The sequence below is a fragment of the Carcharhinus amblyrhynchos genome, chromosome 34 (assembly GCF_965287045.1).
Source record: "Carcharhinus amblyrhynchos chromosome 34, sCarAmb.v2.hapA, whole genome shotgun sequence".
Classification (NCBI taxonomy): domain Eukaryota; kingdom Metazoa; phylum Chordata; class Chondrichthyes; order Carcharhiniformes; family Carcharhinidae; genus Carcharhinus; species Carcharhinus amblyrhynchos.
In genome coordinates, this window is record NC_137357.1 from 22,116,517 (window position 1) to 22,142,809 (window position 26,293).

General features: G+C 45.9%; 2 protein-coding genes across 4 annotated transcripts in view; both read right to left on the reverse strand.

The window, feature by feature from the left end:
- Positions 1-3,251, reverse strand: part of LOC145361425 (uncharacterized) — a 37,107-nt gene extending 33,856 nt beyond the window's left edge. For both annotated transcript variants that reach the window (XM_080217167.1, XM_080217166.1), the window contains exons 1-2: positions 3,230-3,251; positions 1,631-1,729 (exon numbers count right to left, since the gene is read on the reverse strand). In XM_080217167.1, the coding sequence (XP_080073293.1) occupies positions 1,631-1,729; positions 3,230-3,240 (110 nt within the window). In that variant the 5' untranslated portion in view covers positions 3,241-3,251. The remainder of the gene's footprint in view (positions 1-1,630; positions 1,730-3,229) is intronic.
- A 3,457-nt stretch (positions 3,252-6,708) lies between these two features.
- Positions 6,709-25,797, reverse strand: ddx56 (DEAD (Asp-Glu-Ala-Asp) box helicase 56). Of its 2 annotated transcripts, XM_080217027.1 has the most exons (14): positions 25,703-25,797; positions 23,041-23,202; positions 21,598-21,752; positions 21,341-21,511; positions 20,211-20,301; positions 18,774-19,015; positions 18,441-18,560; positions 17,856-17,969; positions 17,362-17,456; positions 14,138-14,211; positions 12,776-12,865; positions 12,516-12,621; positions 8,722-8,816; positions 6,709-7,666 (listed from the first exon to the last, which is right to left on the reverse strand). In XM_080217027.1, exons 1-14 carry the CDS (start codon positions 25,760-25,762, stop codon positions 7,592-7,594), a joined length of 1,650 nt encoding a protein of 549 aa, XP_080073153.1. In that variant the 5' UTR covers positions 25,763-25,797; the 3' UTR covers positions 6,709-7,591. The 2 variants fall into 2 exon arrangements, with proteins under 2 accessions (XP_080073153.1, XP_080073154.1); XM_080217028.1 differs by lacking the exon at positions 25,703-25,797 and having other exon boundaries at positions 21,598-21,748; positions 23,041-23,156.
- Positions 25,798-26,293: the final 496 nt, after the last annotated feature.

A 26,293-nucleotide genomic window follows, 5' to 3' on the forward strand; every position in this document is an offset into this window, starting at 1 on the left:
GACCAAGTGCTGTGGACACTCTGCAGCTTGAACTTATTGGTCAACATCAGGTTAGTTCAGAGGCATAGGTGGATCTTCTTCCTTGGGGTCTGTCAGTCCAGCTATACTAATACCCTGCAGCAGAGGTTTTTCTGTCGTTGGCCCAATCATGGTGCAGGTGATGTGGACATCTTTGCAATCCCTCATTTGGACTTGTCACCATAAGGTCTTGTACTTGCTCTTCTTGTACTCCTCTGATTATGATAAGATCATGCTCCAAGTAGAAAGAGGCCTCCATTGGGATTTATTTTCCAATGCCCTCCCAGCCTAACACAGTCCAAAAATCTGCATTCCTCTTGATTCTAGCATTGAAGTCACCAAGGAGAATCAGTTTGTCTCCCTTTGGGATGCGAAACAGCAATTGGTCGAGGCAAGAATAGGATGTCTCCTTTGTTACATTCATTGTACGTAGGGTTGGGGCACAGGCATTGATGGCTGTGACATGCTGCTTCTGGACCAGGGTGTGTATGAGCGTAGAGTCATGAGGTTTTCATGTCAGGGGAGGTCATGAAGACATCTGACCACTTTGTTTTTTTTTAAATCGGCAAAGCCAACCTTGTAGAAACAGTGTTTGTGTAGAAAATGTTTGTGTGTGGATTTTTTTCATTTGGGATGACTGTTGCACACCAACTACGACATAGCCCCAGCAAAGAAGGGTCTTGGTCCATTGGAAGGGAGGTCTGAGATGACTGGAAGCCAGGCTCTGCTGTAGGACAGGAACTAACAACTGGCTTCTCTTAATGTGCAGAGGCCAGCTTGGCAAGTCCCTCTCTTGCTGATCCCTAGCTTGTTCTGCTCTCTGAAAGCTACCTTAATTATGGGGTCACTTGTATCAGAGCAAATGGTTCAGTCATAATTAGCCTGAGTCTCACTATGGCTCTTCAGGGCCCCATCACTTGGACTACCTCATGCTGAGCAGTCATCCCAGAGCCCCACCACTCCAGCTGTCTGATGCTCTGCTCAGGCCTCCATGGACCCCATCGCTTCAGCTGCCTCATGCTCCACTTCCTGCTCAGACTGCCTCACACTCCTGCTGCCCCTCCTCCCCACCCCCCTCCACATTAAGGCTCCCCTGGGCCCCATCACTCCAGCCAACTTATACTTCACTCATATTTCTCTAGGCCCCAATACAGTGCAAACAATACCAAGATATCTGTGGACTGACATATATCTCAGTCCCTCTCTCACTCGTGATTGGTGTTTTTCAGTCAGTCTCTCGCTGAATCTGTCACAGATGTTAAATGCGAAAAGAACTGAGGGAAAATTAGATATTTTTAAAATGAACATAACAAGTTATAATTATCTGGAAGAGTGCAGGAAGCAGGTTGAATGCAATGTGCAAAAGGAAACTGGATAAATACTTGAAAAGGAAAGGTTTGCAGGTAAAAATGAGGAAACTATACCACTCAAGAGCTGGCAATAATACAATTATTTTAATGGCCTCCTGTGTTACTTAATTCTATAATTAACATTATCCTAGATTTACATGACTCCTTGTGGACTGTACACTCCAAGTTAAAAATCGTTTGACTGTCATTTACATACATGACTAATTACAAATTCCTTCCTTCTTTATCAAAAATTCACAAACCTTCCAAATGATGGCCTCAGGTCCAATGGCGAGGGAAATTTGTTATTTCTGTTTTCAATCCAATTTACACCCCCATTACGATCCATACTCAAATTCAGTCTTAAAAATGAGAAAATAAAGACAATTGTTTTAACAACTGAAAGAGACCAGTTAGTGACAACTGCAGTTGTCAATAGAAGGTCATGCATTGTCAAGAGACAATCAGCAGTTCTCAGCTCAAATGTCAAGTAATTCCCAGTACCAGCAATTCCTTGGATATCCGAAGTCCGAATTATAGCCATTTACTAATATTGTGCCACTTGCTGCTGAGTGGTAAAACTCTCAACTCATTCAGGTGGTTCTGGGCTTGCGACCTACTCCAGATAATTGAGTGTGGAAACCGTAAACTGACACCAGTCAACTGGAATATATTTAAAAAGGATAAAAGCAAAATACTGCAGATGCTGTAATCTGAAACAAAAACAGAAAATGCTGGAAAATCTCAGCAGGTCTGACAGCATGCAGGAAGAGGATAGAATCAAAGCATCATTGAGACTCAAAATGTTGGTGCTATTCTCTCCCCACAGATGCTGAGGGATCAGCTGAGACTTTCCAGCATTTTCTGTTTTTGACATTTAAAAGGAGCTGGGGTGGAGATGGACAGGGAAGAGGAGATGAAGGGTGAAGCAAGAAGGTACAACAGCAAAGCCTCGTGGCTCCAAATGATTCACTACAGACAAAATAATCCAACAGCAATGACAACCACCTTCAGCCCCCAAACATTGCCCTTCCTTCTACCAGAAGCACCAATACTCCGAATGCTGGAAATCTGAAAAAAAGTGTTGGAAAGCAATGTAGCAGATCAGAAAGCATCGATGGAGAGACAGAGAGATCAATGTTTCAAGTCCCACAAGACAATTCTCCGACGCTCTGAGGAAGTGTCACCCAGACGCCATTCTCTTTCCAGATACTGTCAGAACAGCGGTCATGTCCCAGCCTCTAAATTTATTAGTGCCAAGGCTTACATTAACACTGCAATGAAGTTACTATGGAAAATCCCCAAGTTGCCACACTCCGATGCCCATTTAGGTACACCAAGAAAGAATTTAGCACGTCTTTCAGAAACCGGAGCACCCAGAGGAAAACCACGCAGACATGGGGAGAACATGCAAACTCGACACAGACACGGATCACTCTTCCCACCCAAACCGGGAACCCTGGAGCTGTGAGGCAGCAGTGTTAACCAACGTGTCACTGCCTTTTCCCTCCCCATCCCCGGGTAAAGCAAAGTAAAAGCTGCAAGTGACTCGAAACGGATCGGAGATCGTATCTGACAGCTGCTGCAAAGAGACAGAGAGAGAGAGAGAGAGAAGAGCTAGGGATTGCAGTGCAATGTGAATTCACAGCACCAACTCTGAAGAGAAACCCACCACTCGAAGGGAGACACCGGCTCGCTCAGCTCTACCGCGGAGCAGGGGGTTGGAGTGCTTTTTCATTTCAGATTTCCAACATACACATACTTTTTTGTTTATTTTCAGTTGGGGAAATGAAGCGTTTGTGGGAGTTGGGAAAAAACACACCACCTCACACTCAGTCAGTAAACAACCATCAAACACCCACCTTCCACTCATCCTGGCGAAGAGCGCCCCGTCCGACCACAACGGAAACCCTGTGAGGGGCGCGAGCGGCTGGATTCGAAACCAACCAATGGGAAGCAGAGCGCCCAGGCCACGTGGCGGGCGGCCCCACCAATCAGGGAAGCGACGGTTGAGGGTTGGCGTCACGTGCTGCGATTTGAAATCCGAGCGCGCGCCACCGCAGCTCCCTCCGCCGGCAGTCAGTCAACAGAAAAGTCAGGAAAGCTTGTGAGTTTACCATCAAATAAATCGGTTGGACTTAAACTTGGTGTTGTCAGACTTCTTATTATGTTTAACAAACGCAGGCGGCAATTATCACTTGAGTTCTTCCGCTGCAGCAAGAGGCCATGCGGCCCATCGTGTCTGCAGCAGCCCTCCAAATGAGCACCATGAGTTTTGAGTGCTCTTACCCTGTCCCCTGCACATTCTCTTCAAATAACCATCTCATACCCTCCTGAATGCCTCTATTTTTCCAAGGCAGTTCATTTCATGTCAGAGTGTAACATGAGGGGATTTAGCTTTAAATTGAGGGGTGATAATTATAGGACGGATGTCAGAGGTAGGCTCTTTACTCAGAGGATAGTAAGGGCGTGGAATGCCCTGCCTGCAGCAGTAGTGGACTCGCCAACTTTAAAGGCATTCAAGTGGTCAGTGGATAGGCACATGGATAACATTGGAATAGATTAGGTTAGAGGGTCATTAGATTGATTCCGCTGGTCGGCACAACATTGAAGGCCGATGCCTGTACTGTGCTGTAATGTTCTAGAGTCACTCAAGACCCCACAAAACTCAGAAACACAACTGACCCATGACTGTTAGTCAGTGATAAATATCAGCTCCCCAAATAATGCAATGCCTTGAACATACCTTCGTTTACAAGGTCCAGCATTATGCATGCAGGTATATGGCCAAGTTGCAACATCTTGTTTCAATTTTTTCGGCCTCCAGCTCCCAACAACCTGTCCTGGTTCCCCCCCATGCCAACACTACAGTTAAGAAAGCCCACCAACACTACTTTCTCAGAAGACTAAGGAAATTTGGCATGTCAGCTACAACTCTCAGCAATTCTTGCACCATTGAAAGCATTCTTTCTGGTTGTATGACAGCTTGGTATGGCTCCTGCTCTGCCCAAGACTGCAAGAAACTACAACAGGTTGTGAATGTAGCCCAATCCATCAAACAAACCAGCTTCCCATCCATTGACTCTGTCTACACTTCCCTATGCCTTGGCAAAGCAGCCAGCATAATTAAGGATCCATGCACTCTGCACATTCTCTCTTCCACCTTCTTTCTTCAGAAAAAAGATACAGAAGTCAGAGACACGTACCAATCGACTCAAGAACAGCTTTTTCCCTGCTGCTGTCAAGACTTTTAAATGGACTTACCTTGCACTAAGTTGATCTTTCTTTACATCCTAGCTATGACTGTAACACTTCATTCTGCACTCTTGTTTCGTTCTCTATGAATGGTATGCTTTGTCTGTATAGCGTGCAAGAAACAATACTTTTCACTATACGTTCATACATGTGACAATCATAAATCAGATCTGTGAAAACTTAAGTCATGGAGCTGGAATTTCAGCTGTTTTTCTCCAGGAAAGCTGCATGACTGAACATCTCAGCATTTATAGATTACCTGCAGCTGCAATTTTGTATACTGCCAATAAATCCAGGCTGATTTCAGGCAAGAAAACAAATTGAATTCCAGCATCTGATGCGTTGACACAAAATCCTTTGGACTGCTTTATTCTTTCACAGATGTGAACATCAACGGCAAGTCTTCACCCGAATGCCTTGAGAGTCCATTTCAAAGGGCAATAGGTCTGGATTCCCGTGAAGGCCAGGCCAGGGTGTAGAATTTTTTTTTTACAACAACCAACAATAGTTTCGAGTCAGTCTCCCTTTATGAGAGTATTTCCCAACGTCAGGACGTCCCAAAGTGCTTTATACTCAATTAAATACTTCGTTGTTGTTGTGATCTACAAAACACAACAACCAATTTGCATAGCAAATTGCCACAAGCAGCGATGCAGTCATGACCAGATAACTTGTTGCAATAATGTTGGTTGGGGAAGTCATGTCGCACAGTGCTTCCTCTTAGCCAAAAACACAAGTTACATTTCAGGACTTGCTGGCTTTGAGAAGCAGATTATAACAAACAGGTTGATTTATCAATCTGTAAATGCCTCTGCTCTGCTAACGGCAGGCAGTCACAGCAGCAGTCTCCTGCAGAAGGTTAACAGCAAACCACGACAATATCTTGTTCAGAATAAAAGGCAGCCATGGTCACAAAAGTTCTTCCAAGACATGGCACCTGAGGAGTCAGTCTGCTCGACTGGCTGGACAGCTAGTTTATGATACAGTTCAATTTCAGTATTGGCCTGTATCAAGGCCCCAGCTTCTCAACCTTGCCCCTCCCCTCAGGTGTGGTGACTCAGGTTAAAATCATCCTCAGTCAGTGTTCCCCTTTAAAGGGGAGAGCAGCTTATGGTCATCTGGAACTATGGCAACTTTACCTGAGGAGAAAGGGAATATTGAATCATGAATAAACACTGGCCAGCACACTAGTGGTTCAAACCTCCTCTTTAAATATTGTATTCATTAGTCACAAGTAGACTTATAGTAACACTGCAATGAAGCTACTGTGAAAATCCCCTAGTCGCCACACCGTGGCATCTGTTTGGGTACACTGAGGGAGAATTTAGCATGGCTAACTTGTACATCTTTGGACTTGGAGGAAACGAGCGCAGCCAGAAGAAACCCATGCAGAGACAGGGAGAACATGCAAACTCCACACATACAGTGACCCAAGCCACGAATTGAATCAGTGCTCATTACTGTGCCACCTCAAAAAGAACAGTGTTGGGATTTTTTCATGTCTGCTTGTGGGGTATACACAGTGCAATGCATTGACTTTGTTCAAGTTTCCAGTACTACCATCTTTTAACAGTAGGGGGAGATAATGTTTCACAGATCAACGTCACCATCTGTGGCTTACATGTGAGACACAGTAAAAAGTCTGACAACAGCAGGTTTAAGTCCAACCGATTTATTTGATGGTAAACTCACAAGCTTTTGGGGTTTGCCCCTTCGTCAGGTGAATGGAGAGTTCTGGCCTCAGACGGAGCATATAAAGCACAGACAGTTTACAGATTACTGATTAGAATGCAAATCTTTACACCTAACCTGCTATTCAAGTCCTTCTAATCAGTAACTTTCCAACCAAGCATTCTAATCAGTAATCTGTAAACCGTCTGTGCTTTATATGCTCTGTCTGAGGCCAGAACTCTCCATTCACCTGACGAAGGGACAAACCCCGAAAGCTTGTGAGTTTACTATCAAATAAATTGGTTGGACTTAAGCTTGGTGTTGTCAGACTTTTTACTGTGTTTACCCCAGTCCAACGCTGGCATATCCACATCATGATTACATGTGAGACTGCAGAACAAGATTTATCCATAAATTGTTTTAAAAATATAAGTCTTTTAATACTTGAAGTATAGCAAATGATCTTATCTGACTTCAAAGTTCTGAGGTTGCATCCTCATCATCTCTCAGATGGTAGGATACCAACCACTTCTTTAAAGAGGTATTTTAATTGGAATGTTACTTTCCTTACAACTTGTAATTTCTTCTTCATACATAAAACACAATTTTGTACACTACCATGTGCTTGAAAGAGCATGAACAACAGGGATGAGATAGAGCCCTCAAGCAGAATGACTATGTTCTTGGACTTTCTATTCTTAAACTTGTTTTCAGAGCAGTCTTATTTGCCTTGTGAAATTTAGGTAAGATTTTCTCTGCAAGAAGTCAAAGAAAGAGTCGAACCTCAGTTTATTCAAGTTGAGAAAAGGACATATGTTCACAAATATGAATTAAATCCTCGGCAATTTGGGAAGCACCCAAATCGAACCAAGAACAAAAAAAAATTGTGTTTATGTGTAGCAATTGTGTGTGTGTGTGTGTGTGTGTGTGTGTGTGTTGGGGGGGTGTAATTAAAAATGCCACAGGCCACTCACTGAACCAGTAAGCAAGACAGTTTAAAACGTGCGTACTGAGGGAATAAACTGAAGGCGGCTCAAACCAATTGCATCAATGAAGATTCAGTTTTGAAGTGCAAAATTACAAGAATTTAGGACACAAAGAAAGTTCCACAGAACTTAAGACAAACATTTCAATCAAGGCCACTGTCCAAGGTGACACTAAGCTGGGGAAATACAAACTGTGCCCCTGCCATTTGAAAGCAGCTTTTGTCAATTTTAAGACGCCTCCAAGTAAGCAAAGACTTCAGCTGAGCCTGAACGTAAGGCACGTGGACACAAAGTCGAATCCTTTTTGTGGTTTTAACTCGCACTTTTGGTCTTTTTCTTTTTTCCTGTGTACGTGAAATGCTTGAGTGGGTTCCGTTTCACGTTTGGCTAAAAAGGAAAAAACAATCATGTTCAGACTCATCTTCCAACATGCCAACAGCACAATCACTTTTGTCCTCGACAATGCATTGTATAAACCCAGATTTGAAATCAACTAATAATACGCATCAGCATGGTGATCAATTACAGCATTTGCAGCAGAAATAGCTGGAATATTAATTACTGGTCACTTGTGACTAGTTAATTAAGATATCCATTTGGATTAAGGACACTCATTTGAAATATAGAGCTAACTTTGGCAGGAAAGTGAAATTAATGCAGTGGTTCATCCATGATACTCTTGAATGGCAGGGAAGGCTTGAAGGATGATGTGATTTCCCGCTGTTCATCTGCATTGTCTTAAATGCTGATATATGAAGCAAATGAAGTCAAGTCTCATCACTTCATAACATGATTGAATTTTACGTACAGTTTGAGGAAGAGAAGAATGAATTTAAGATTAGTATTTTGAACTGAAATAAACCAAGTACGATGACATCAAAGCAGAGTGTGCTCAAGTGAACTGACAAATTAAGGAAAAGGTCAAGAGATATACAGACAACAGGGATATTTCAGAAAGAATACATTCCAACAAAAAAGAAAAATTCCAAGAGGAAGGTGGAACCCACCATCTAAAAAGGTTAAAGACAGTATCAAATTTAAAGACAGGTGACAGGTCAGCCAACTGGATGGATGGATGGATGGAATATAAACAGGAAAGAGCTAAAAGATGAGGATGCAGAAAAAATTCAAGTACAAGGGAAAGCTAGCTAAAATACAAAGAGTTTCTTTAAAATATGTTGGAAAGAAAAATTTAAAGTGAGTGCTGCTCCACTTAAAATTTATCATGCAAGATGAGACGGTGAATGAACAGGTATTTTGTATTGGTTCTCATTGCAGTGGATACAAGTCACATCCCAAAAGAACAGGGCGGGAGGAACTCAAAATATCTACCAACACCAGGGAAGTTGTCAAAGTTGGAGCTGCAGGCCGTCAAGTTTCCTGGTCTTGATGCACTTCATCTTAGGATCTTAAACAAAGAGGCTAGTGCGATTTTCCCTCACCTTTCTTTTGCGGGTATTTCTTTCTAGGAACTTTTTCCTCCACTTTTTTCTCTTATTGATGAGAGGGCGAGCAATTCCTCGTAAAGTTTGGGGAACTGGAAGGATTAAAATAATCACTTTAGCATTCTTATGACGAAAATTGAATTTTAATTAAAATATTACTTCTACAGATTCAGAAATGCAAAAGGCTCAAATAGCTGAAGGTATTAACTGATTTCACATTGGTATTAGTTGGCAGCCTTTCCTTAGTGAGTAACACTCTTGCCAGCTCTGAATGTCATGATTTCAAATTCCAGACCAGAGATTTGACCATATAATCTAAAATCAGCAGTCAAGCTACACTATTACTGTCTCAGATGTTAAACCAATGCCCTATCAGATGAACATGAGATCCCATGCCAGTATGCAGTGAAAGGGAAATTCTCCATGTCCCAGCCAATCTGTATTCTCAACTGATATCTCCAAAACTAATTGTCTGGTCATTTAAAAGCTGACAGTGAAAGATAACATCAGAAGTCTTGACTCAGCAAGAACAGAAGTTGGTTTAAATGTGATTTCACGCTCTTGAGGAGTTGGAAGATACATCACTTAGGCAGTCCAGTCCTGCAGCCAGTATTTCAGTAAGAACTCACTGAACTTAAAGGAAGTCAACATTTGAAAGCCCAAAAGAAGGTCGAGCAGAAAAAGGCCATTTGTCACAGAACTGGACGTAAAAACCTTGAAAAGCATTGATACGACGAGTGACTTCTTCAATATGCTGGTAAACAGATGGAAGGAGCAATTAAACCACACAATAAAATGCATCTATCCAAGACTTAAATGGTGTGCCTAAACCATTGGATTGCTGTGAACTACTCTCAAACTGTACGTAATACATCAAGACAAATGAGCTGTGGAACCAGTGTGTCTGGGTGTTCCCCACATTTCTTGGAAAGGCTAATCTCAGTAACTGTTTAATTAGAGAAAAATTCACTTCACCAACCTGAAACTGGCAGAATTTTCCCCCAATCAAAGCACCTTCACACATTAATGGCCTATTCAGGACCCAAGATGTGCGACAGCTGAAGCATTAAGATAGAATCAAAAGTGGGAGGGTCTTGGCCAGTCATTCTCACAGGAGTGATTTAGTAATTTTTAAACAAACACACATTTGGCAGTAGTTACAGAAACAACTTTTCAAGACTTAATAAGTTGAGAGCAGCTATGATGTTATGAAACAGAGTTTAGAAGTATAGCACTGATTTAGCTGAAGGGCAGAGGGTAATGATGTTTTTAATTGTACCAATGTTACAATGAACAGTTAAAAAGCCTGGACTGGTTCATGTTGTGTCTAATAAGGTAGTCAGAGGTTCAATTACCTACAAACATTATATAACACAAACCAATTGTTTTCTTATATAACAAATACCTCACTTTAAGCATACGTCACCCCCAAAACAATTGGGGATGTCCTGAGCTTGTGAAAGGCACTAGATAAAAAGCAGAGTCTTTATTCAGTGTTCATGAAAAGTACTTCTTATTCAACCCACAGATAATGAAGATCATGTGTAATACACAGGGGTATCTATCTATCTGGATAGATTTGACACACTATCCGGAGTGTCAAAATGTACAGTACAGGCCCTTTGGCCCTCAATGTTGTGCCAAGCTATGTCCAAACCCAAGATCAAGCTATCCCACTCTCTGTCATTCTGGTGTGCTCATGTGCCTATCCAATAACCACTTGAAAGTTCCTAAAGTGTCTGACTCCACTATCACAGTAGGCAGTGTATTCCACAGCCCAACCACTCTGAGTAAAGAATCTACCTCGGACACCCCTCCTGTATTTCCCACCATGAAACTTACAGTTATGCCCCCTAGTAACAGCTACATCCACCCAACGAAATGGTCCCTGTTTGTCCACTCTAACCCCCTCATCAAGTTGTAAACCTCTATTAAGTCGCCTCTCATCCTCCTCTGCTCTAAAGAGAAAAGCCCCAGCTCCCTCAACCTTTCCTCATAAGACCTACCCTCCAAACCAGGCAGCATCCTGGGAAATCTCCTCTGCACTCTCTCCAATGCTTCCACATCCTTCTTATAGTGAGGGGACCAGAACTGAACACAATATTCCCAAATGTGGCCTCACCAAGGTCCTGTACAGTTGCAGCATAACCCCACGGCTCTTAAACTCAAACCCCCTGTTAATAAACACGAACACACTGTAAGCCTTCTTCACGGCTCTATCCACTTGAGTGGCAACCTTCAGAGATCTGTGGATACGAATCCCAAGATCTCTCTGTTCCTCCACATTCCTCAGAACCCTGCTGTTGACCCTGTAATCCACATTCAAGTTTGTCCTATCAAAATGAATCACCTCACACTTCAGTGTTAAACTCCATCTGCCACTTTTCGTCCCAGCTCTGCATCCTATCAATGTCTCTTTGCAGCCTGCAAGAGCCCTCCACCTCATCCACCACTCCGCCAATCTTGGTGTCATCAGCAAATTTACTAACCCACCCTTCAGCCCCCTCTTCCAAATTATTGATAAAAATCATAAATAGAGTCTGCTGTTCCTCACGGTAATATTTCTCTTTCCCCAACAACATAGGAACAACTTGGCCAAAATCATCTTCTCAGGTGCTACTCAGCCTGCCTTCATTCTGCACAAGTATTCTGAATCTTCTTCCAATATTAAAATTGATTGCTGTGCCCATTCAATTAACTTACAATTTCCTTCAACACTGTTGGCTTCATGTTGCCCATGGACACAATTTTGAGTCGCACTTCCCTTCCAAGTCCAACAGCTGAACAAATTTTTCTACGATTCATCTTTTTTCTGTTCCCTTCTACCCGAACATTTATGTAATCAGCCGATCTAACTTCAAGGTAGGGTAGGCAGAGAATGTTCCACCTAGCACATGCCGTGAACAAGTAAATGCACTGCAGCTGTCTTAATTTTGTTCAATTCAGTGAGTTTTATCAGCTGTGTACTGCTGGTAAAATACACAGGAAAAAAAGATCATCTCTCTCATTCAGTTTTTTATCCTCCTGCATTTCATATTTTTCTATTTTAAGTTCAGCTTCACATTATTTCTAAAGGGCTTACTGAACTCTTTCAGTCTACACATTTATTTTCACTGTAAACTGTGCTTCTATGGTTGCAATATCAAGTCTCATCCTGGGGTTGATATGGTACAAAACTGAAATTGGGTTGGTTCAGAATCAACTGCAAAGGAATTGAGAGTCATGACCTTGAAGACTGAGATTGAAAAGACTGCATTAATTCCCCAAGTTACCCAAGTGTGAGAATGGCCAATGAATAAGCTGTCTCTGTATTCATCAAGCAAAGTGTGATTGCACAAAACAGATTATCCCAAAACCGTTTTCCAGGTTTTGACAGTGCTCAAACTGCGTGATGCTGGTACCCCAAGTGCTACACATCAAAAACATGGGGACCCCTCATGGTCAGGATTTAATAAATCAAAAATAAATCACAGGCAGGATCTACATAATTTCAGAGACTACACCTCCAGCAGGTGCTGACAACAGAGTGAAAAATCCATTCTTAAATATTCTCTTTAACTGGTCACTCGTACAGCTCCCGGACCTTCATTTCAGTGTACATCATATGTAAACAGCATCTGTACACTCCAGCACCAAATGCTTTCTTTCTAGCTCATTCCCTCTGAACAGCTCTATATTCCGGAGTGACAGTATTTTATTCCAGTGGAATCCACACACTGCAGGAATTTATACTCTGACACAGATACATGGGAGTGTCTGTGTGTGTGTGTGTCACTGCATAGGTTACTCACTCAGATAGGGTGGTACATTCTTCAAGTGCGGTTTCACAATAGCCGGGTGCAGAGGTTTATCGTGTCGCAACAAATGAAGGTCTCTCGGATTGTCCTCAAAATAGGTCTACAAAAACAGAGCATCAAGTTCATTAAAGAACATCACAAAAACACAAACATTTTTACTGTACCAGCTTTTCCCCCAGACTTATTTTTGGAGCTTCTTCTCAATCTCATGCAGATGAGCATAAGAGGTTTAAGAGAGCAGCACTGTTTCACACCTTCAGTTTCTCCGAGTTGAGCAGTTCCTGTTTGATTTCTTTCAGCCGAGCCTCTTTAATTGATTGTTTGGTAACAGAACGCATGGCATCCTGCAAAGAAGTGAAAATACATTATCGGTACAGCATGGAAAAACACAATCTCCCAAAATCAAATATTAAATGACAAGAGTAGAACCTTCCTTCCTAGAACAACTTGTGCCTCTAACAAAATAAATTACATAATGTTGAAACATGAGTGATATTAAGACAAAAAATTTTACCAAAGGACTAGGTTTTAAGGAGCATATTAAATGGAGAAAGAGAGAAAAAGAGGTAGTATGGTTTAGGGAGGGAATTTAGGGCCAAACCAGGTATTGATGGCCAACGATGGAGTAATTAAGATCAGATGCTTAAGCGCCCACTGCCTCTCAGAATATAAGAGCAGTCCAAAGATGTGCGTGCAGGTTTGGTGCATTGGCCATGCTAAATTGCCCCTTGTCCCGGGATGTGTAGATTGCAGGGATTAGCAAGGTAATTGTGTGGGGTTACAGGGATAAAGCCTAGATGGGATTATTGTCAGTGCAAACTCGACAGGCTGAATGGACTCCTTCTGCACTGGGGGATTCTATGAACATCCATTCTTCAGAGTGCTTTATAATATTCGCTGCATTTTAATATTCATAAGAATGCAGCTCTGAATTCATATAGTTGAAGTACATAAATATTAAACATTGCAACACAGCAGTGAGCTGAATGGAGAACAGGCTCTCTATGTCTCTACACTTCCTCTCAGCCAGGACTGCACAAGGCGTGCAGTATGTTTCCCAGAAGACATCACACAGAGTGCAAATAAAAAAAGGAGTCAAACAGAGTCATCCCAACTGAGGGCCTGGCAAAGGAGCTGCAGAGGAATATGAGTTGGGACTAAGTCCCGACGGAGAATATGAATGGAGAGAAAATGTGTTTGATTACATGGCTTTGTACACTGTTTGGTTGTGTGACCTCATATTTGAACCAAGGCTGGTTGAGAAGCTGGCCCTGGTAAGCCCTTAATTTTCCAAACGTATACAAAAGGCTTTCTTGGATTTCATTGCACCAGGAAATTGGGTAGCTTTCCAGTTCAAAATTTCAGGCAGATATTAAATGCAGAGGCAACAAAGAATTAGTGTGAATGTAAGCCTACTTGTAACTAATAAATAAACTCAACAGTGTGCTGTTTCCTGAACTCTGATGTTGAATTGTGTTTAAATTTCTCGCCTACAAAGGTCCCAGTACAATGCAATGCCCTTGCTGATGTTACAATACGAATATCTCAAACCTTGGAGTCTGGATAAGGCAATGTAACAGAACCAGCTAGTTCCATGCCCTCCACGATTGCCATACCTTGCAGCGATAACGGAAACCCTCAATCTCCTCAATGCGAAACTGGTAGGGTTTCAAAGCACAGTCCAAATTTTCTGTCAATGTTGAACAAAGAACACAAAACAATTACAAAACAGTTGCTGAAAGATCATGTGCAGTCTGCAACCAGACAGCGAGATAAACTTATCTCCACGAAGGAGGACAAAATACAAGAGGCAGGACGAACAGTGAAAGCATTAATGGGATGGCTTGTGCTGCAACATTCTACACAAGGTTTTACTTCTACTATCTGAGCACAGTTACAGCAAATACTTGTATTAAACCCAGCAGGACAAAGAGCAGGATATTGATGCCTCATTTCATGTCCCTTTATATCTAGTGAATGGCATAGGGCTGGTCAGAGAGATACTGCACATTTCTCAGGGTCGTGGTCAGGACTCCGTATAGTCAGAGTTCTCCTCAACACTGAAAACGGCAACAACAGGACTTCTCACTGAGCCACTTTCAAACACAGATCATGAAAATGAGCAAAGTACTTTTTAGTTCTGCTGTGACAGAATTGCATTTTCTAAGCCAACATGGCACGTGAGGATTTTCAGCAACGTCAATGTTTGTTGCTCAGCTCCAAGCACTCTGAGCCACCTTCTTGAACCACTGCAGTCCATGTACTGCAGGTACACCCCACTGTGCTGTTAGAAAATGATCTTGATGCAACAATAGTGAAGCAAAGGCAATAAAGTTCCAAATCCGAATGGTGTGTGGTTTGGAGGGCTCATTCTGCAGGTAGTGGTACTCCCATGCTTCTGCTGCTATTTGTCTTTGTAAATGTTGGGGTTATACTGCTGTCAAAGGAGATTAAGTGAGTTGCTACAGTGCATCTTGTAGATGGTACAAATGCTGCCATTATGCACCGATAGTGGAAGGGGCGAATATTTGAAGTGGCAGATTGGGCGGCAATCAAGTCATAAGAACATAAGAAATAGGAGCAGGAGTAGGCCATCTGGCCCTTCGAGCCTGCCCCGCCATTCGATAAGATCATGGCTGATCTGTCGTGGTTCAGTTCCACATTCTCGCCCTCTCCCCATAACCCTTAATCCCCCCTCTTATCAAAAACCCATCAACCCACGTCTTAAAAATATTTAGCGAGGCAGCCTCCACCACTTCAACGGGCAGAGAATTCCAGAGATTCACCACCCTTTGAGTGAAGAAGTTCTTCCTCAACTCCATTCTAAACTGCACCCCCCTTTATCTTGAGGCTGTGCCCCCTAGTCCTACTGTCCTTTCTGAGTGGGAAGAGTCTCTCCACCTCTATCCTATCCATCCCATTCATCATCTTATATGTCTCAATGAGATCTCCCCTCATTCTTCTAAACTCTAACGAGTACAAGCCTAGTTTATTCAGCCTCTCCTCGTAGCTCAACCCCCTCAACTCCGGCATCAGCCTAGTAAACCTCCTCTGCACTCCCTCCAAGGCCAAAATATCCTTGCGTAAGTACAGTGCCCAAAACTGCACACAGTACTCCAGCTGTGGCCTCACCAATGCCCTATATAGCCGCAGCAAGACCTCCCTACTTTTATATTCAATCCCCCTCGCTATGAAGGCCAGCATCCCATTCGCCTTCCTGACCACCTGCTGCACCTGCAAGTTTGGTTTTTGCGACTCATGCACAAGGACCCCGAGGTCCCTCTGCACCGTCGCATGCTGCAGTTTTTCTCCACGTAAGTAATAATCCTTCCTACCATTATTCCTACCAAAGTGGACCACCTCGCACTTGCCAACATTAAATTCCATTTGCCAGCTCCTGGCCCATTCGCCCAGCCTATCTAGATCCTTCTGCAGACTCTCCACACCCTCTGCACAATTTGCCGTTCCTCCAATCTTGGTGTTATCAGCAAATTTCGACACCATACACTCGGTTCCCTCCTCCAGATCATCTATATAAATGGTAAATAGATGAGGCCCCAGCACCGACCCCTGGGGCACTCCACTAGTCACCAACCGCCAATCCGAATAGCACCCATTGACCCCCACTCTCTGCCTCCTATTTGACAACCAATCCTCTATCCACGCTAACACCCTACCCCCAACTCCATGCCCCCTTACCTTCTGCAATAACCTGTGAGGTACCTTGTCAAACGCCTTCTGAAAATCAAGAAAGACCACAACCACTGGCTCTCCTCTATCCACCGCCCTAGACACATCCTCATAGAACTCCAGTAAATTCGTCAGACACGACTTCCCCTTAACGAAACCGTGCTGCGTCTGCTCTATCAAGCAATTCCCCTCAAGATGCCTCGCTATTTCCTCCTTCATGACGGATTCTAACATTTTACCTACAACAGACGTTAAACTAACCGGCCTATAATTCCCCGCCTTTTGCCTGGCACCCTTCTTAAACAACAGCGTAACATTAGCCGCTTTCCAATCTTCCGGCACTTCCCCGGAATCCAGCGACGTCTGGAAAATAACCACCAAGGCATCCACTATCACCTCCGCCATTTCTTTCAGAACCCTGTCGGATACTTTGCCCTGGATGTCTGTGATTAACACCTTGCAGTGAGAGAGCACCAACTGCACTTGACAATTCTTCTCCAATGTAACTGAGATTTAGCTTCTGATCAGCCCTTTAATCTGAACATCAGGCTGTGCCTTGCTCGTTTCAATGCCAGTTTGCTTTCATTCTTGTTTGACTTTTCTGTACAGTTTGAAACAACTGCCTTGCTAGGTCATTTCAACCACACTGCTGCAGATTCAGAGTCACACTTAGGCTGACCAAGTTAGGAGAGAAGACTTCCTTCCCTTCAGGACATCAGTGAACCAGATGAATTTACATAACAGTCTGGTTGTTTCATGGTCACCATTACTCAGACTGGATTTCTACCTCCTTATCTTTTCAATTAATTATATAATTTAAATTCCATGAGCTGCCTCGGTAGGATTTGACCTCATGTCACTATTGACAAGAGGGTCGTCAGTCCTCTTTGCAGAGGACTAACACCATTGGGAATGCAAAATGGCTCTGAAGTTGGGATGCAAGGAAAAGAGAGAGAGAGAGAGAGAGAAAGCACTGACTGAACTTGACAACTCTCCCCTCTTGGGAAGATTAGTTTCTGATCAGCCCTTTCACCTGGGCATCAGTGGCTTTGAGCAACAAACACGGATTCACATTCTATCTTTCTGCTTCACCAAACGCTATTCCTGACAGCAACATGGAGCAAAAAGGATTAACATGTCCAACACAAACCTCCAGTTAGCCCTTCCTCGACTTGCTGTAGCAGTGGAAATTCCGTATGAGACACGAACGTTAATGCCGTTCCCTGCTTATCAGCACGGGCTGTCCTGTAAGAAGAAATGGAAGTACAAGTTTTATTATCCACCTCACCACTTATAAAAGTAAACACAACTAGCATTAGGAAAGTCCTTAAGTAAAGGTAGCTATACATGAGAATCTGGGAAAAACATTTGTTGCAGAAGTACCCATAAATTGGGGTGGTAGTTATAGGACGGATGTCAGGGGTAGGTTCTTTACCCAGAGGGTGGTGAGGGATTGGAATGCCCTGCCTGCTGCAGTTGTAAATGCGCCTAGTTTGGGGGCGTTTAAGAGATCCGTGGATAGGTTTATGGATGGTAAGGGTTTGGTTTAGGTTAGAGGGTCATTGTTTTTTAACTGGTCGGCACAACATCGTGGGCCGAAGGGCCTGTTCTGCGCTGTAATGTTCTATGTTCTATAAATCTCACCTGCCAACACGATGTATGTACGACTCCACTGTGAGTGGAAAGTCAAAGTTAATGACATTTGACACATTCTGAAAATCTACACCACGGGAGACCCCATATTCACGATCCTTCACTCTGAAACAGAAGGAGAGAGACCTGTTAAGTACGAAGATAAGTAATTGCTCCAACCAAGGAGGCACAGCAAACAAACCACCGTCCTGGGTCAGTACTGGCGGGGCTTTTATAAATGAAGTAGTGGACCACGGAATACAATCCCAGTTACTTCCTTTCCTTGGGTAGAGTATGCTGCCATTGTTCCAGGGTTAGGCGGGGACCAGCCAGACATTATATGTTGGCATTGGAGAGAAAGGAAAGTTATTGACATGGTGCAAATTAGACCTGACAGGCATCCAGAAGCTAAACTCGTGCAATCAAGACTCCAAGCTCAAAGGAGGACAACCCAGCTCAAGAGCCTCAAACTCTTCACAAGTTAAAGTAATGAAACCAGCAGAAATCCAGGGTTTACAAAACAATTTTAGGTCACTGGGATAATCCTTCATTGTAAAGCACCAGATCTTCAAAAATTACAAAATTAGCAATGCTTACTTTGCTCCTTTACTGAGTTTCTTTTTGTGCTTTTGCCTCTCTGCGCTGGTCAGACTATGTTCATCTGTGGCAATGATGTAATCATAGAAACCTTGATTGAACTGACTGATGATATGGCACCTGATAGAGAAACAGCAGTCAAATATTTGAGTAATGCGATTCACTCCCCAACTTCACAGATCGGGTTCGTCACCTGTCTTTTAAAACCAGTTTCTTTCCACATTTCCTGAGTGTTTGCTGCGCACAGTGCAGAGAAAGTGAGGCACGTACGCACACATGCCCACACAGAGAATGAAAGCAAACAGCAGCACTTTTATTCAAGAGATGCCCTACCTGGACTGCACTGGTAACTCTGAGTTTAGGACACATGATAAAATGCTGAACTGCTCCAAGAACAGTTTCAGTCGGTAGCACCTATCGATGGAATTCACAAAAATGATGGTCTTGCCACGGACAAGGGAGAGTTTGAGTAATGTGTAAATCAGCAGGAACTTCTCCTCTTCCTCGCATTTAATTTGGTACTGGGTCAGCTGTGAGCTGTCTGGGAGCTGAGACTCTCGTAACTTGAGAATCACCTGTTGGTAAAAGGAAATCAGGTTAGGATATACAAATGAAGACACACACATGACAATCTGCTTGTCCATCAGTGCCCTGCTCCAGAATGAAGCAATTTATCCATCTTTAGCTTGGCAATCTCTCTCACACTGCATTCACAAGGTGTTACACACCATCCTGCATTCAGGACAAAAAGCTTAATTCCTCATGGAGAGACTGTATTTTCAAAACTGGGATATTGAGGCAGATTGCACAGTCCACCCAACAGAGTAACTTGTATTTATGGTGGTTTGTTTGCTGTATCTCCTTGGTTAGAGCATTTACTCATCTTCATACTTAACAAGACACCCGAACAGGACACCCCAAACTGCCTTGCGTCAAATATATCACTTTCTAAAGTATATCATCACACTTCTGTTAGTGAACTTGGCAGCCAAGATAATGAGACAAAGACTTGCAAGCTGATTCAGGGTCATGTTGGTGAGGGAGAAATGTTGAGAGAACTCCCCCTTGTTTGTCTTTAAATACATAGCATTGGATCTTTCCAAGAATGTCCAAACAGGCAGATGACGTCTCAGATTAATGTCTCATCTCAAAGTCTGAGCGCTCTGCCGGGCCTCTAACTGAAGCGTGTAATACACGCTTAGGTTCCAGAATGGGGATAGAACCATCAATTTCATGATTCAGAGGCAAGGGAACTAACTCTCGGGCGAGGCTGACACTGGGTTTCTCACATATGAGAAAGCATCCTTTCCAGATGTATCACAGCTTGCTATGGCTCCTATTCGGACCACGACCACAAGAAACTACAGAGGGTCATGAATGTAACCCAGTCCATCACTCAAACCAGCCTCCCATCCATTGATTCTGCCTCGGAAAAGCAGCCACCATAATTAAGGACACCATACACCCTGGACATTCTCTCTTCCACCTTCTTCTGTCAGAAAAAGATACAAAAGTCTGAGGTCACATACCAACAGATTCAAAAACAGCTCCTTCTCTGCTGCAGATGACTTTTGAATGGACCTACCATAAATTAAGCTGATCTTTCTCTACACCCTAGCTATGATTATACACACTGCACCCTCCCTTTCCTTCTCCCCATATATGTTTTGACTGTATAGCACACAAGAGACAATACTTTGCACTGTATCCCAATACATGTGACAATAATAAATCAAATCAAATCACATGATTCTTCAAAAGATTTCTTACTGGATTGTGAAGCACCAATTCCTTCAGGGCCTGAACATCCTCATTAAACGTGGCTGACATCAAGAATGCTTGATAAATCTTCGGAAGATGCCTGCAAGCAGTCAGAATGCCCACTGAACATTTACTCCAGCTTTTACATCAATGACCAAGTGTGGCCCTAATGTTACAAATATTACAACAGTAACAATGATCGGCATATCACACAAAAAAAGTGCAGGCAGTGAGCTTTTTCAAGAATTTCACACATTTAGCAGTAAATCTCATCTCCAGTGGACACTTGTACTAAAACAGAAGTACAGTGGCAGAAGTTGGACCAAGTGGCACATTTCCGACCACAAATGAACAGATCCACACAGCTTGCCCAAGGGAGCAGCGCTCTTTGCAAAGGTGTTGTCACTGAACATATCGGGCACACTGGTGCTAAATAAACCGTCAGAAATAAAGGAAGGGCCATAATGCCCTTCAATAACGTGACACAGACCTTGTACACCGTGCCAAAATCAGCACCTCCAATTGTTCCCAACGGTAACAAGGCCACAACTGAAAAGCCCTCCTCACATAACAGCCCATGCTGAGATGTGTCACATGCTCCAAATTGCTGATATACGCAATTCTAGTATCACTCATCTGTGGGACAGTCTCTGCCAACCAGAATAAGGTCAAAGATAAGTTGCTCGAAAGTAATGGAGATAACTTGCAAGTCAAAAATCTCACTTCACAGCAACAGCTCTTCAATAAAATACAAAGTCAGGTGGGAAGCCAACCATGCAACAGAATCATTGAATTATGGGAGTACTTAAGAAGCCATTCAGCCCAGCTTGTCTGGGCTAGCTCTCGACAAGAACAACTCCGTTCACTCCCCTTAATCACCTACTCCCCATATTCCTCCCTATCTTTTTCTCTTCAGATGGTTATCTAATTCTGAAAGCCCCAATTTTATGAACCTCGGTCATACACACAGGCAATGCATTCCAGAACCTCGTCATTTGCTGTGCAAAAAAATTTCCTCATGTTGTCCGAGGTTGTTTTGCCATTCACCTTAAATTGGGATGCTCTGGTTTGCAAACCTTCCACTCTGTCCAGTTCTCTCATGACTTTGAGCAACAGGCTGAAAAAAAAAAGCAACTTACCCAAGCAAGTTCTTCAGGTCATTTTCAAACCCAAAAGAGAAGAGCAGATCAGCCTCATCAATCACAAGCATCTCCAGTGAAGTGCACAGGTTCAGGGTATGCTGTTCCAAATGAAGCAGAATACGGGAAGGCGTTCCAATTACAATGTCAGGTTTCTCCATTAGGATTGGCCTGAAACAAGAGAAGCAATACTGAAAAGGCGCACGCAGTGACAAATAAAAAACAATGCCCAAACAACATGCCCTCTTATTTCATACCTCTGTGCAGATACATCCGCTTGTCCTGAGACATCAGCCACTCGAACATCCCGCGCACAACATGAGGTGAGTTGTCGGATCATCTGCTGTACTTGCTGGCCCAGCTCCTTTGTGGGGACCAGCACAAGGGCTCGCACTGCCTGCTCACAAGCTGACTTGAGAAACAGATAGGGTTTAAATCCAGCTTTGTCACCAGTATCACCAATACTAAGTGCTCCACTGCCAGTCCGCAGCAGAAATGGGCAAGTTCCACCTCCTAACTTGGTTCCTGCACTCAGTTTGCTCTATATTGTCAACAACTCAGAAGTGAATGCACTAAGTTAAACCTCCCTGAACTACACGTGCTGAGGGTGAGAATCTCATGCTGCTGAGGATGAATGGAGATAAATGCACACTCCATCACTGGCTATACAAGGGAAGCATGAACAAACTTGCTGGCAACCTCCAATGCAACTACTTGCTGATTTCAGTCAGCAGCTATGATAAGACTCAATGACTTCCAAGATGGGAAAGACAGAAACGAGCACATTTTGGTCAAAAGTGCAGTCTGGCCATAACTCCTTAAACCAATTGCAAACTGATAGAGAATCTGGTGAACAGGTGCAACATCAATAATCTCTCTCTCAATGTCAGCAAAATGAAGGAGATAGTCATTGACTTCACAAAGTGTAGTGGAGGACATGCCCCTGTCTACATCAACGGGGAAGAAGTGGAAATGGTTGAGAGCTTCAAGTTTCTAGTATCCACACCATCAACAACCTGTCCTGGTCCCTCCATGCCGACACTATAGTTAAGTGAGCCCACCAACGTCTCTACTTTTTCAGGAGGTTAAAGAAACTTGGCACGTCAGCTACAACGTTCAACAATCTTTACAGATGCACCATGGAAAGCATTCTTTAAGTTTGGCATGGCTCCTGCTCTGACCAAGACCGCAAGAAACTACAAAGCATTGTGAACGTGGCACAGTCCATCACACAAACCAGCCTCCCACCTGTTGACTCCATCTACACCTCCCGCTGCTTTGGAAAAGCAGTCAACACAATCAAGGACCCCACACACACCAATATTCTCTCTTCCACCTTCATCGGGAAAAAAATACAAAAGTCTGAGATCATGTACCAACCAACTCAAGAACAGCTTCTTCCCTGTTGCCATCAGACTCTTGAATGGGCCTACCTCATATTAAGTTGACCTTTCTCTGCACCCTAGCTATGACTGTAACACACCATTCAGCATTCTCTCCTTTCCTTCTCTATGTAAGTATGCTTTGTCTGTATAGCGCACAAGAAACAATACTTTTCATTGTATATATGTGACAATAATAAATCAAATCAATGTCTGCACCAATTGCAGGAAACTAATCCAAAACTGATCCCACAAAACTGATAGGTCTTTTGCCATTAAAAAGCAAGGCAAATAAAGTCTCTGCAGGAATTTATTTACCTTTTTGGTGTTAAGAAGATGTTCAATGATGGGGATGGCATACGCTGCAGTTTTTCCTGAGCCAGTACGTGCTCTGGCCAGTAGATCCTTTCCCTCCAGTGCCAAGGGAATGGCTTGTTCCTGGATCAAGGTCGGTTCAGCCCAATTGAGGTTCGCAATGGCCTGAAGAATGTGACAAATACAGCTGTTCATTCAGTCAACATGCATATTTGGAGCTGCCCAGCTCAACTCACCCCCACTAGCCTTCACATACACCCTCATTCTTCAAATGCCCCAGCTGGATTCCACGGGAGTCTGTCCCATTCAATTTTGAAAAAAGTGTTTGCTGCATATTGCTCTTGGATATTCGGCAAAATGAACCACAATGACAGCGCTACTGATGGTAATGAGAATTCCATCTTAATGTATTATGTTGTAAGGCCCCCGCAGTGATGATTTGCAACTGCTGTTGAGATTTCCTCAAGCTTTCATGACCCAGAACGATTAATCTGTCTATCTCTACTCAGCTCCTGCTCCCCCCCCCACACAATCCTCCCCCCAACTAACCTCACAACCCATTCCTGAACCCCACACCTCAACTCAACACCCTCCTTTAACCCCCCTTCCACCCAGCCCGCCCCCAACCCCCACGTCCTCCCAGCCCGCCCCCCTCGCCCCACCTTCCTCCCAGCCCGCCCCCCCCACCCCCCTTCCCCCCAGCCCGCCCCCCCCCCCCACCCCCCTTCCCCCCCAGCCCACACCCCCCTTCCTCCCAGCCCGCCCCCCGTCCACCACCACCCCTTCCTCTGGGCCCGCCCCCCAGCCCCCCCTTCCTCCCGCCCGCACCCACCTTCCCCCCCCCCCCCCCCCCCCGCGCACCCACCTTCCTCCCGGCACCCCCCTTCCTCCCGCCCCCCCCTTCCTCCTGGCCCCCCCCCCGCCGCCCCCCCCCTTCCTCCTGGCCCGTCCCCCGCCGCCCCCCCCCCCTTCCTCCTGGCCCGTCCCCCGCCGCCCCCCCCCCCCCCGCCCCCCCCCCTTCCTCCTGGCCCGTCCCCCGCCGCCCCCCCTTCCTCCCGCCCCCCCTTCCTCCTGGCCCGTCCCCCGCCGCCCCCCCCCCTTCCTCCCGCCCCCCCCGCCGCCCCCCACTTCCTCCCGCCCCCCCCCCGCCCCCTTCCTCCCCCCCAGTTCCTCCCGGCCCGTCCCCCGCACCTCCCTTCCTCCTGGCCCGTCCTCCACCCCCCCAGCCCGCACCCCCCTTCCTCCCGGCCCGTCCCCCACCCCCCCTTCCTCCCGGCCCGTCACCCCCTGTCCCCCACCCCACCTTCCTCCCAGCCCGTCCCCCACCCCCCGCTTCCCCCACCCCCACTTCCTCCCAGGCCGCTGCCCCCTCTCCCCTTCCTCCCCCCTCTCCCCTTCCTCTCAGCCCCCCCTCCCCTTCCCTTCCTCCCCCCTTCCTCTCAGCCCCCCCTCCCCTTCCCTTCCTCCCCCCTTCCTCTCAGCCCCCCCTCCCCTTCCCTTCCTCCCCCCTTCCTCTCAGCCCCCCCTCCCCTTCCCTTCCTCCCCCCTTCCTCTCAGCCCCCCCTCCCCTTCCTCCCCCCTCCCTCCCAGCCCCCCTCCCCTTCCTCCCCCCTCCCTCCCTCGCCCCCCTCCCCCTTCCCCCCCTCCTCGCCCCCCTCCCCCTTCCCCCCCTCCTCGCCCCCCTCCCCTTTCTCCTCCCCCCTCCCCCTTCTCCTCCCCCCCTTCTCCCCCTCTCCTCCCCTCCCCCTTCTCCCCCCCTCTCCTCCCCTCCCCCTCTCTCCTCCCCTCCCCCTTCTCCCCCCCTCTCCTCCCCTCCCCCTCTCTCCTCCCCTCCCCCTTCTCCCCCCCTCTCCTCCCCTCCCCCTTCTCCCCCCCTCTCCTTCCCCCTCCTCCTCCTTCTACCCCCTCCTCCTCCCCTCCCCCTTCTCCCCCCCTCTCCTTCCCCCTCCTCCTCCTTCTACCCCCTCCTCCTCCCCTCCCCCTTCTCCCCCCCTCTCCTTCCCCCTCCTCCTCCTTCTACCCCCCTCCTCCTCCCCTCCCCTTCTCCCCCCCCCCTCCCCCTTCTCCCCCCCTCTCCTTCCCCCTCCTCCTCCTTCTACCCTCCTCCCCTCCCCCTTCTCCCCCCCTCTCCTTCCCCCTCCTCCTCCTTCTACCCCCCTCCTCCTCCCCTCCCCCTTCTCCCCCCTCTTCCTCCCCTCCCCCTTCTCCCCCCCTCTCCTTCCCCCTCCTCCTCCTTCTCCCCCCCTCCTCCTCCCCTCCCCCCTAGCCCCCCCCTCCCCTCCCTCCCAGCACCCCCTCCCCTTCCTCTCAGCCCCCCACTCTTTCTCCGCCTCCCCCTCCTTCTCCGCCTCCCCCTCCTTCTCCGCCTCCCCCTCCCCCTCCTTCTCCGCCTCCCCCTCCCCCTCCTTCTCCGCCTCCCCCTCCTTCTCCGCCTCCCCCTCCCCCTCCTTCTCCGCCTCCCCCTCCCCCTCCTTCTCCGCCTCCCCCTCCCCGGGCTCACTAACCCCCCTGTCCCGGTATATCCCACAGCTCCGGGCCCAGTTCCAAACGCTATGCCACCGCCTCCTGCAGACTGCATCGCTCCGTCATTTAACTCTCTCTCTCTATCCCCCCCTCTCTAACCTGTCTCTTTCTCCAGCCTTCATTCCCCTCTCCCTCTCTCTACCTGTAACAGTCTCTCCTCCAAGCCCATCTCGTGGAAGCCCAGCTTCTCCACCGCCGCCATCTTGATCCCGCTGCTCAGGTGGCCCCGCAAACCGCTCGCTGCTGCCGCTCTGCGGTGGCGCCCTCTCACTGCAGCAACAGCAGCGAGTATGGGAAGCCGGCAGCCACTGCATCCATTCATTCATTCATTGATCGCTATCAGCTCTCGTCATTTACCCTCCAAACAGAGACAGACAACTAAAACCAATGCTTAAAATTGGCCCTTAATTTCAGAAAACAAGAGGCAGTCTTTTACCTCTCGGCTGAACAACCTTCAAGTTAGGACTGTTCTCCTGAGAGAAAAGACTGAGAGGAGGTTTGACAGAGGTATGGAAAATCATGAGGGGTCGAGATAGTTTGGCCAAGCCTCAAGAAGGCAAGGGCTCAGAATTCAAGTTACCAGTATAAGAGGCAGTAGCGACATAGAGAAAAGCTTTTGCATGCAGCAAGTGGTTAGGGTCTTGCATGTTCAGACCATGCACTGGAGGTAGGCACATAGAACCCAACAGTATAGGAGGAGTTCATGCAGCCCACCAAGTCTACACCGATCACA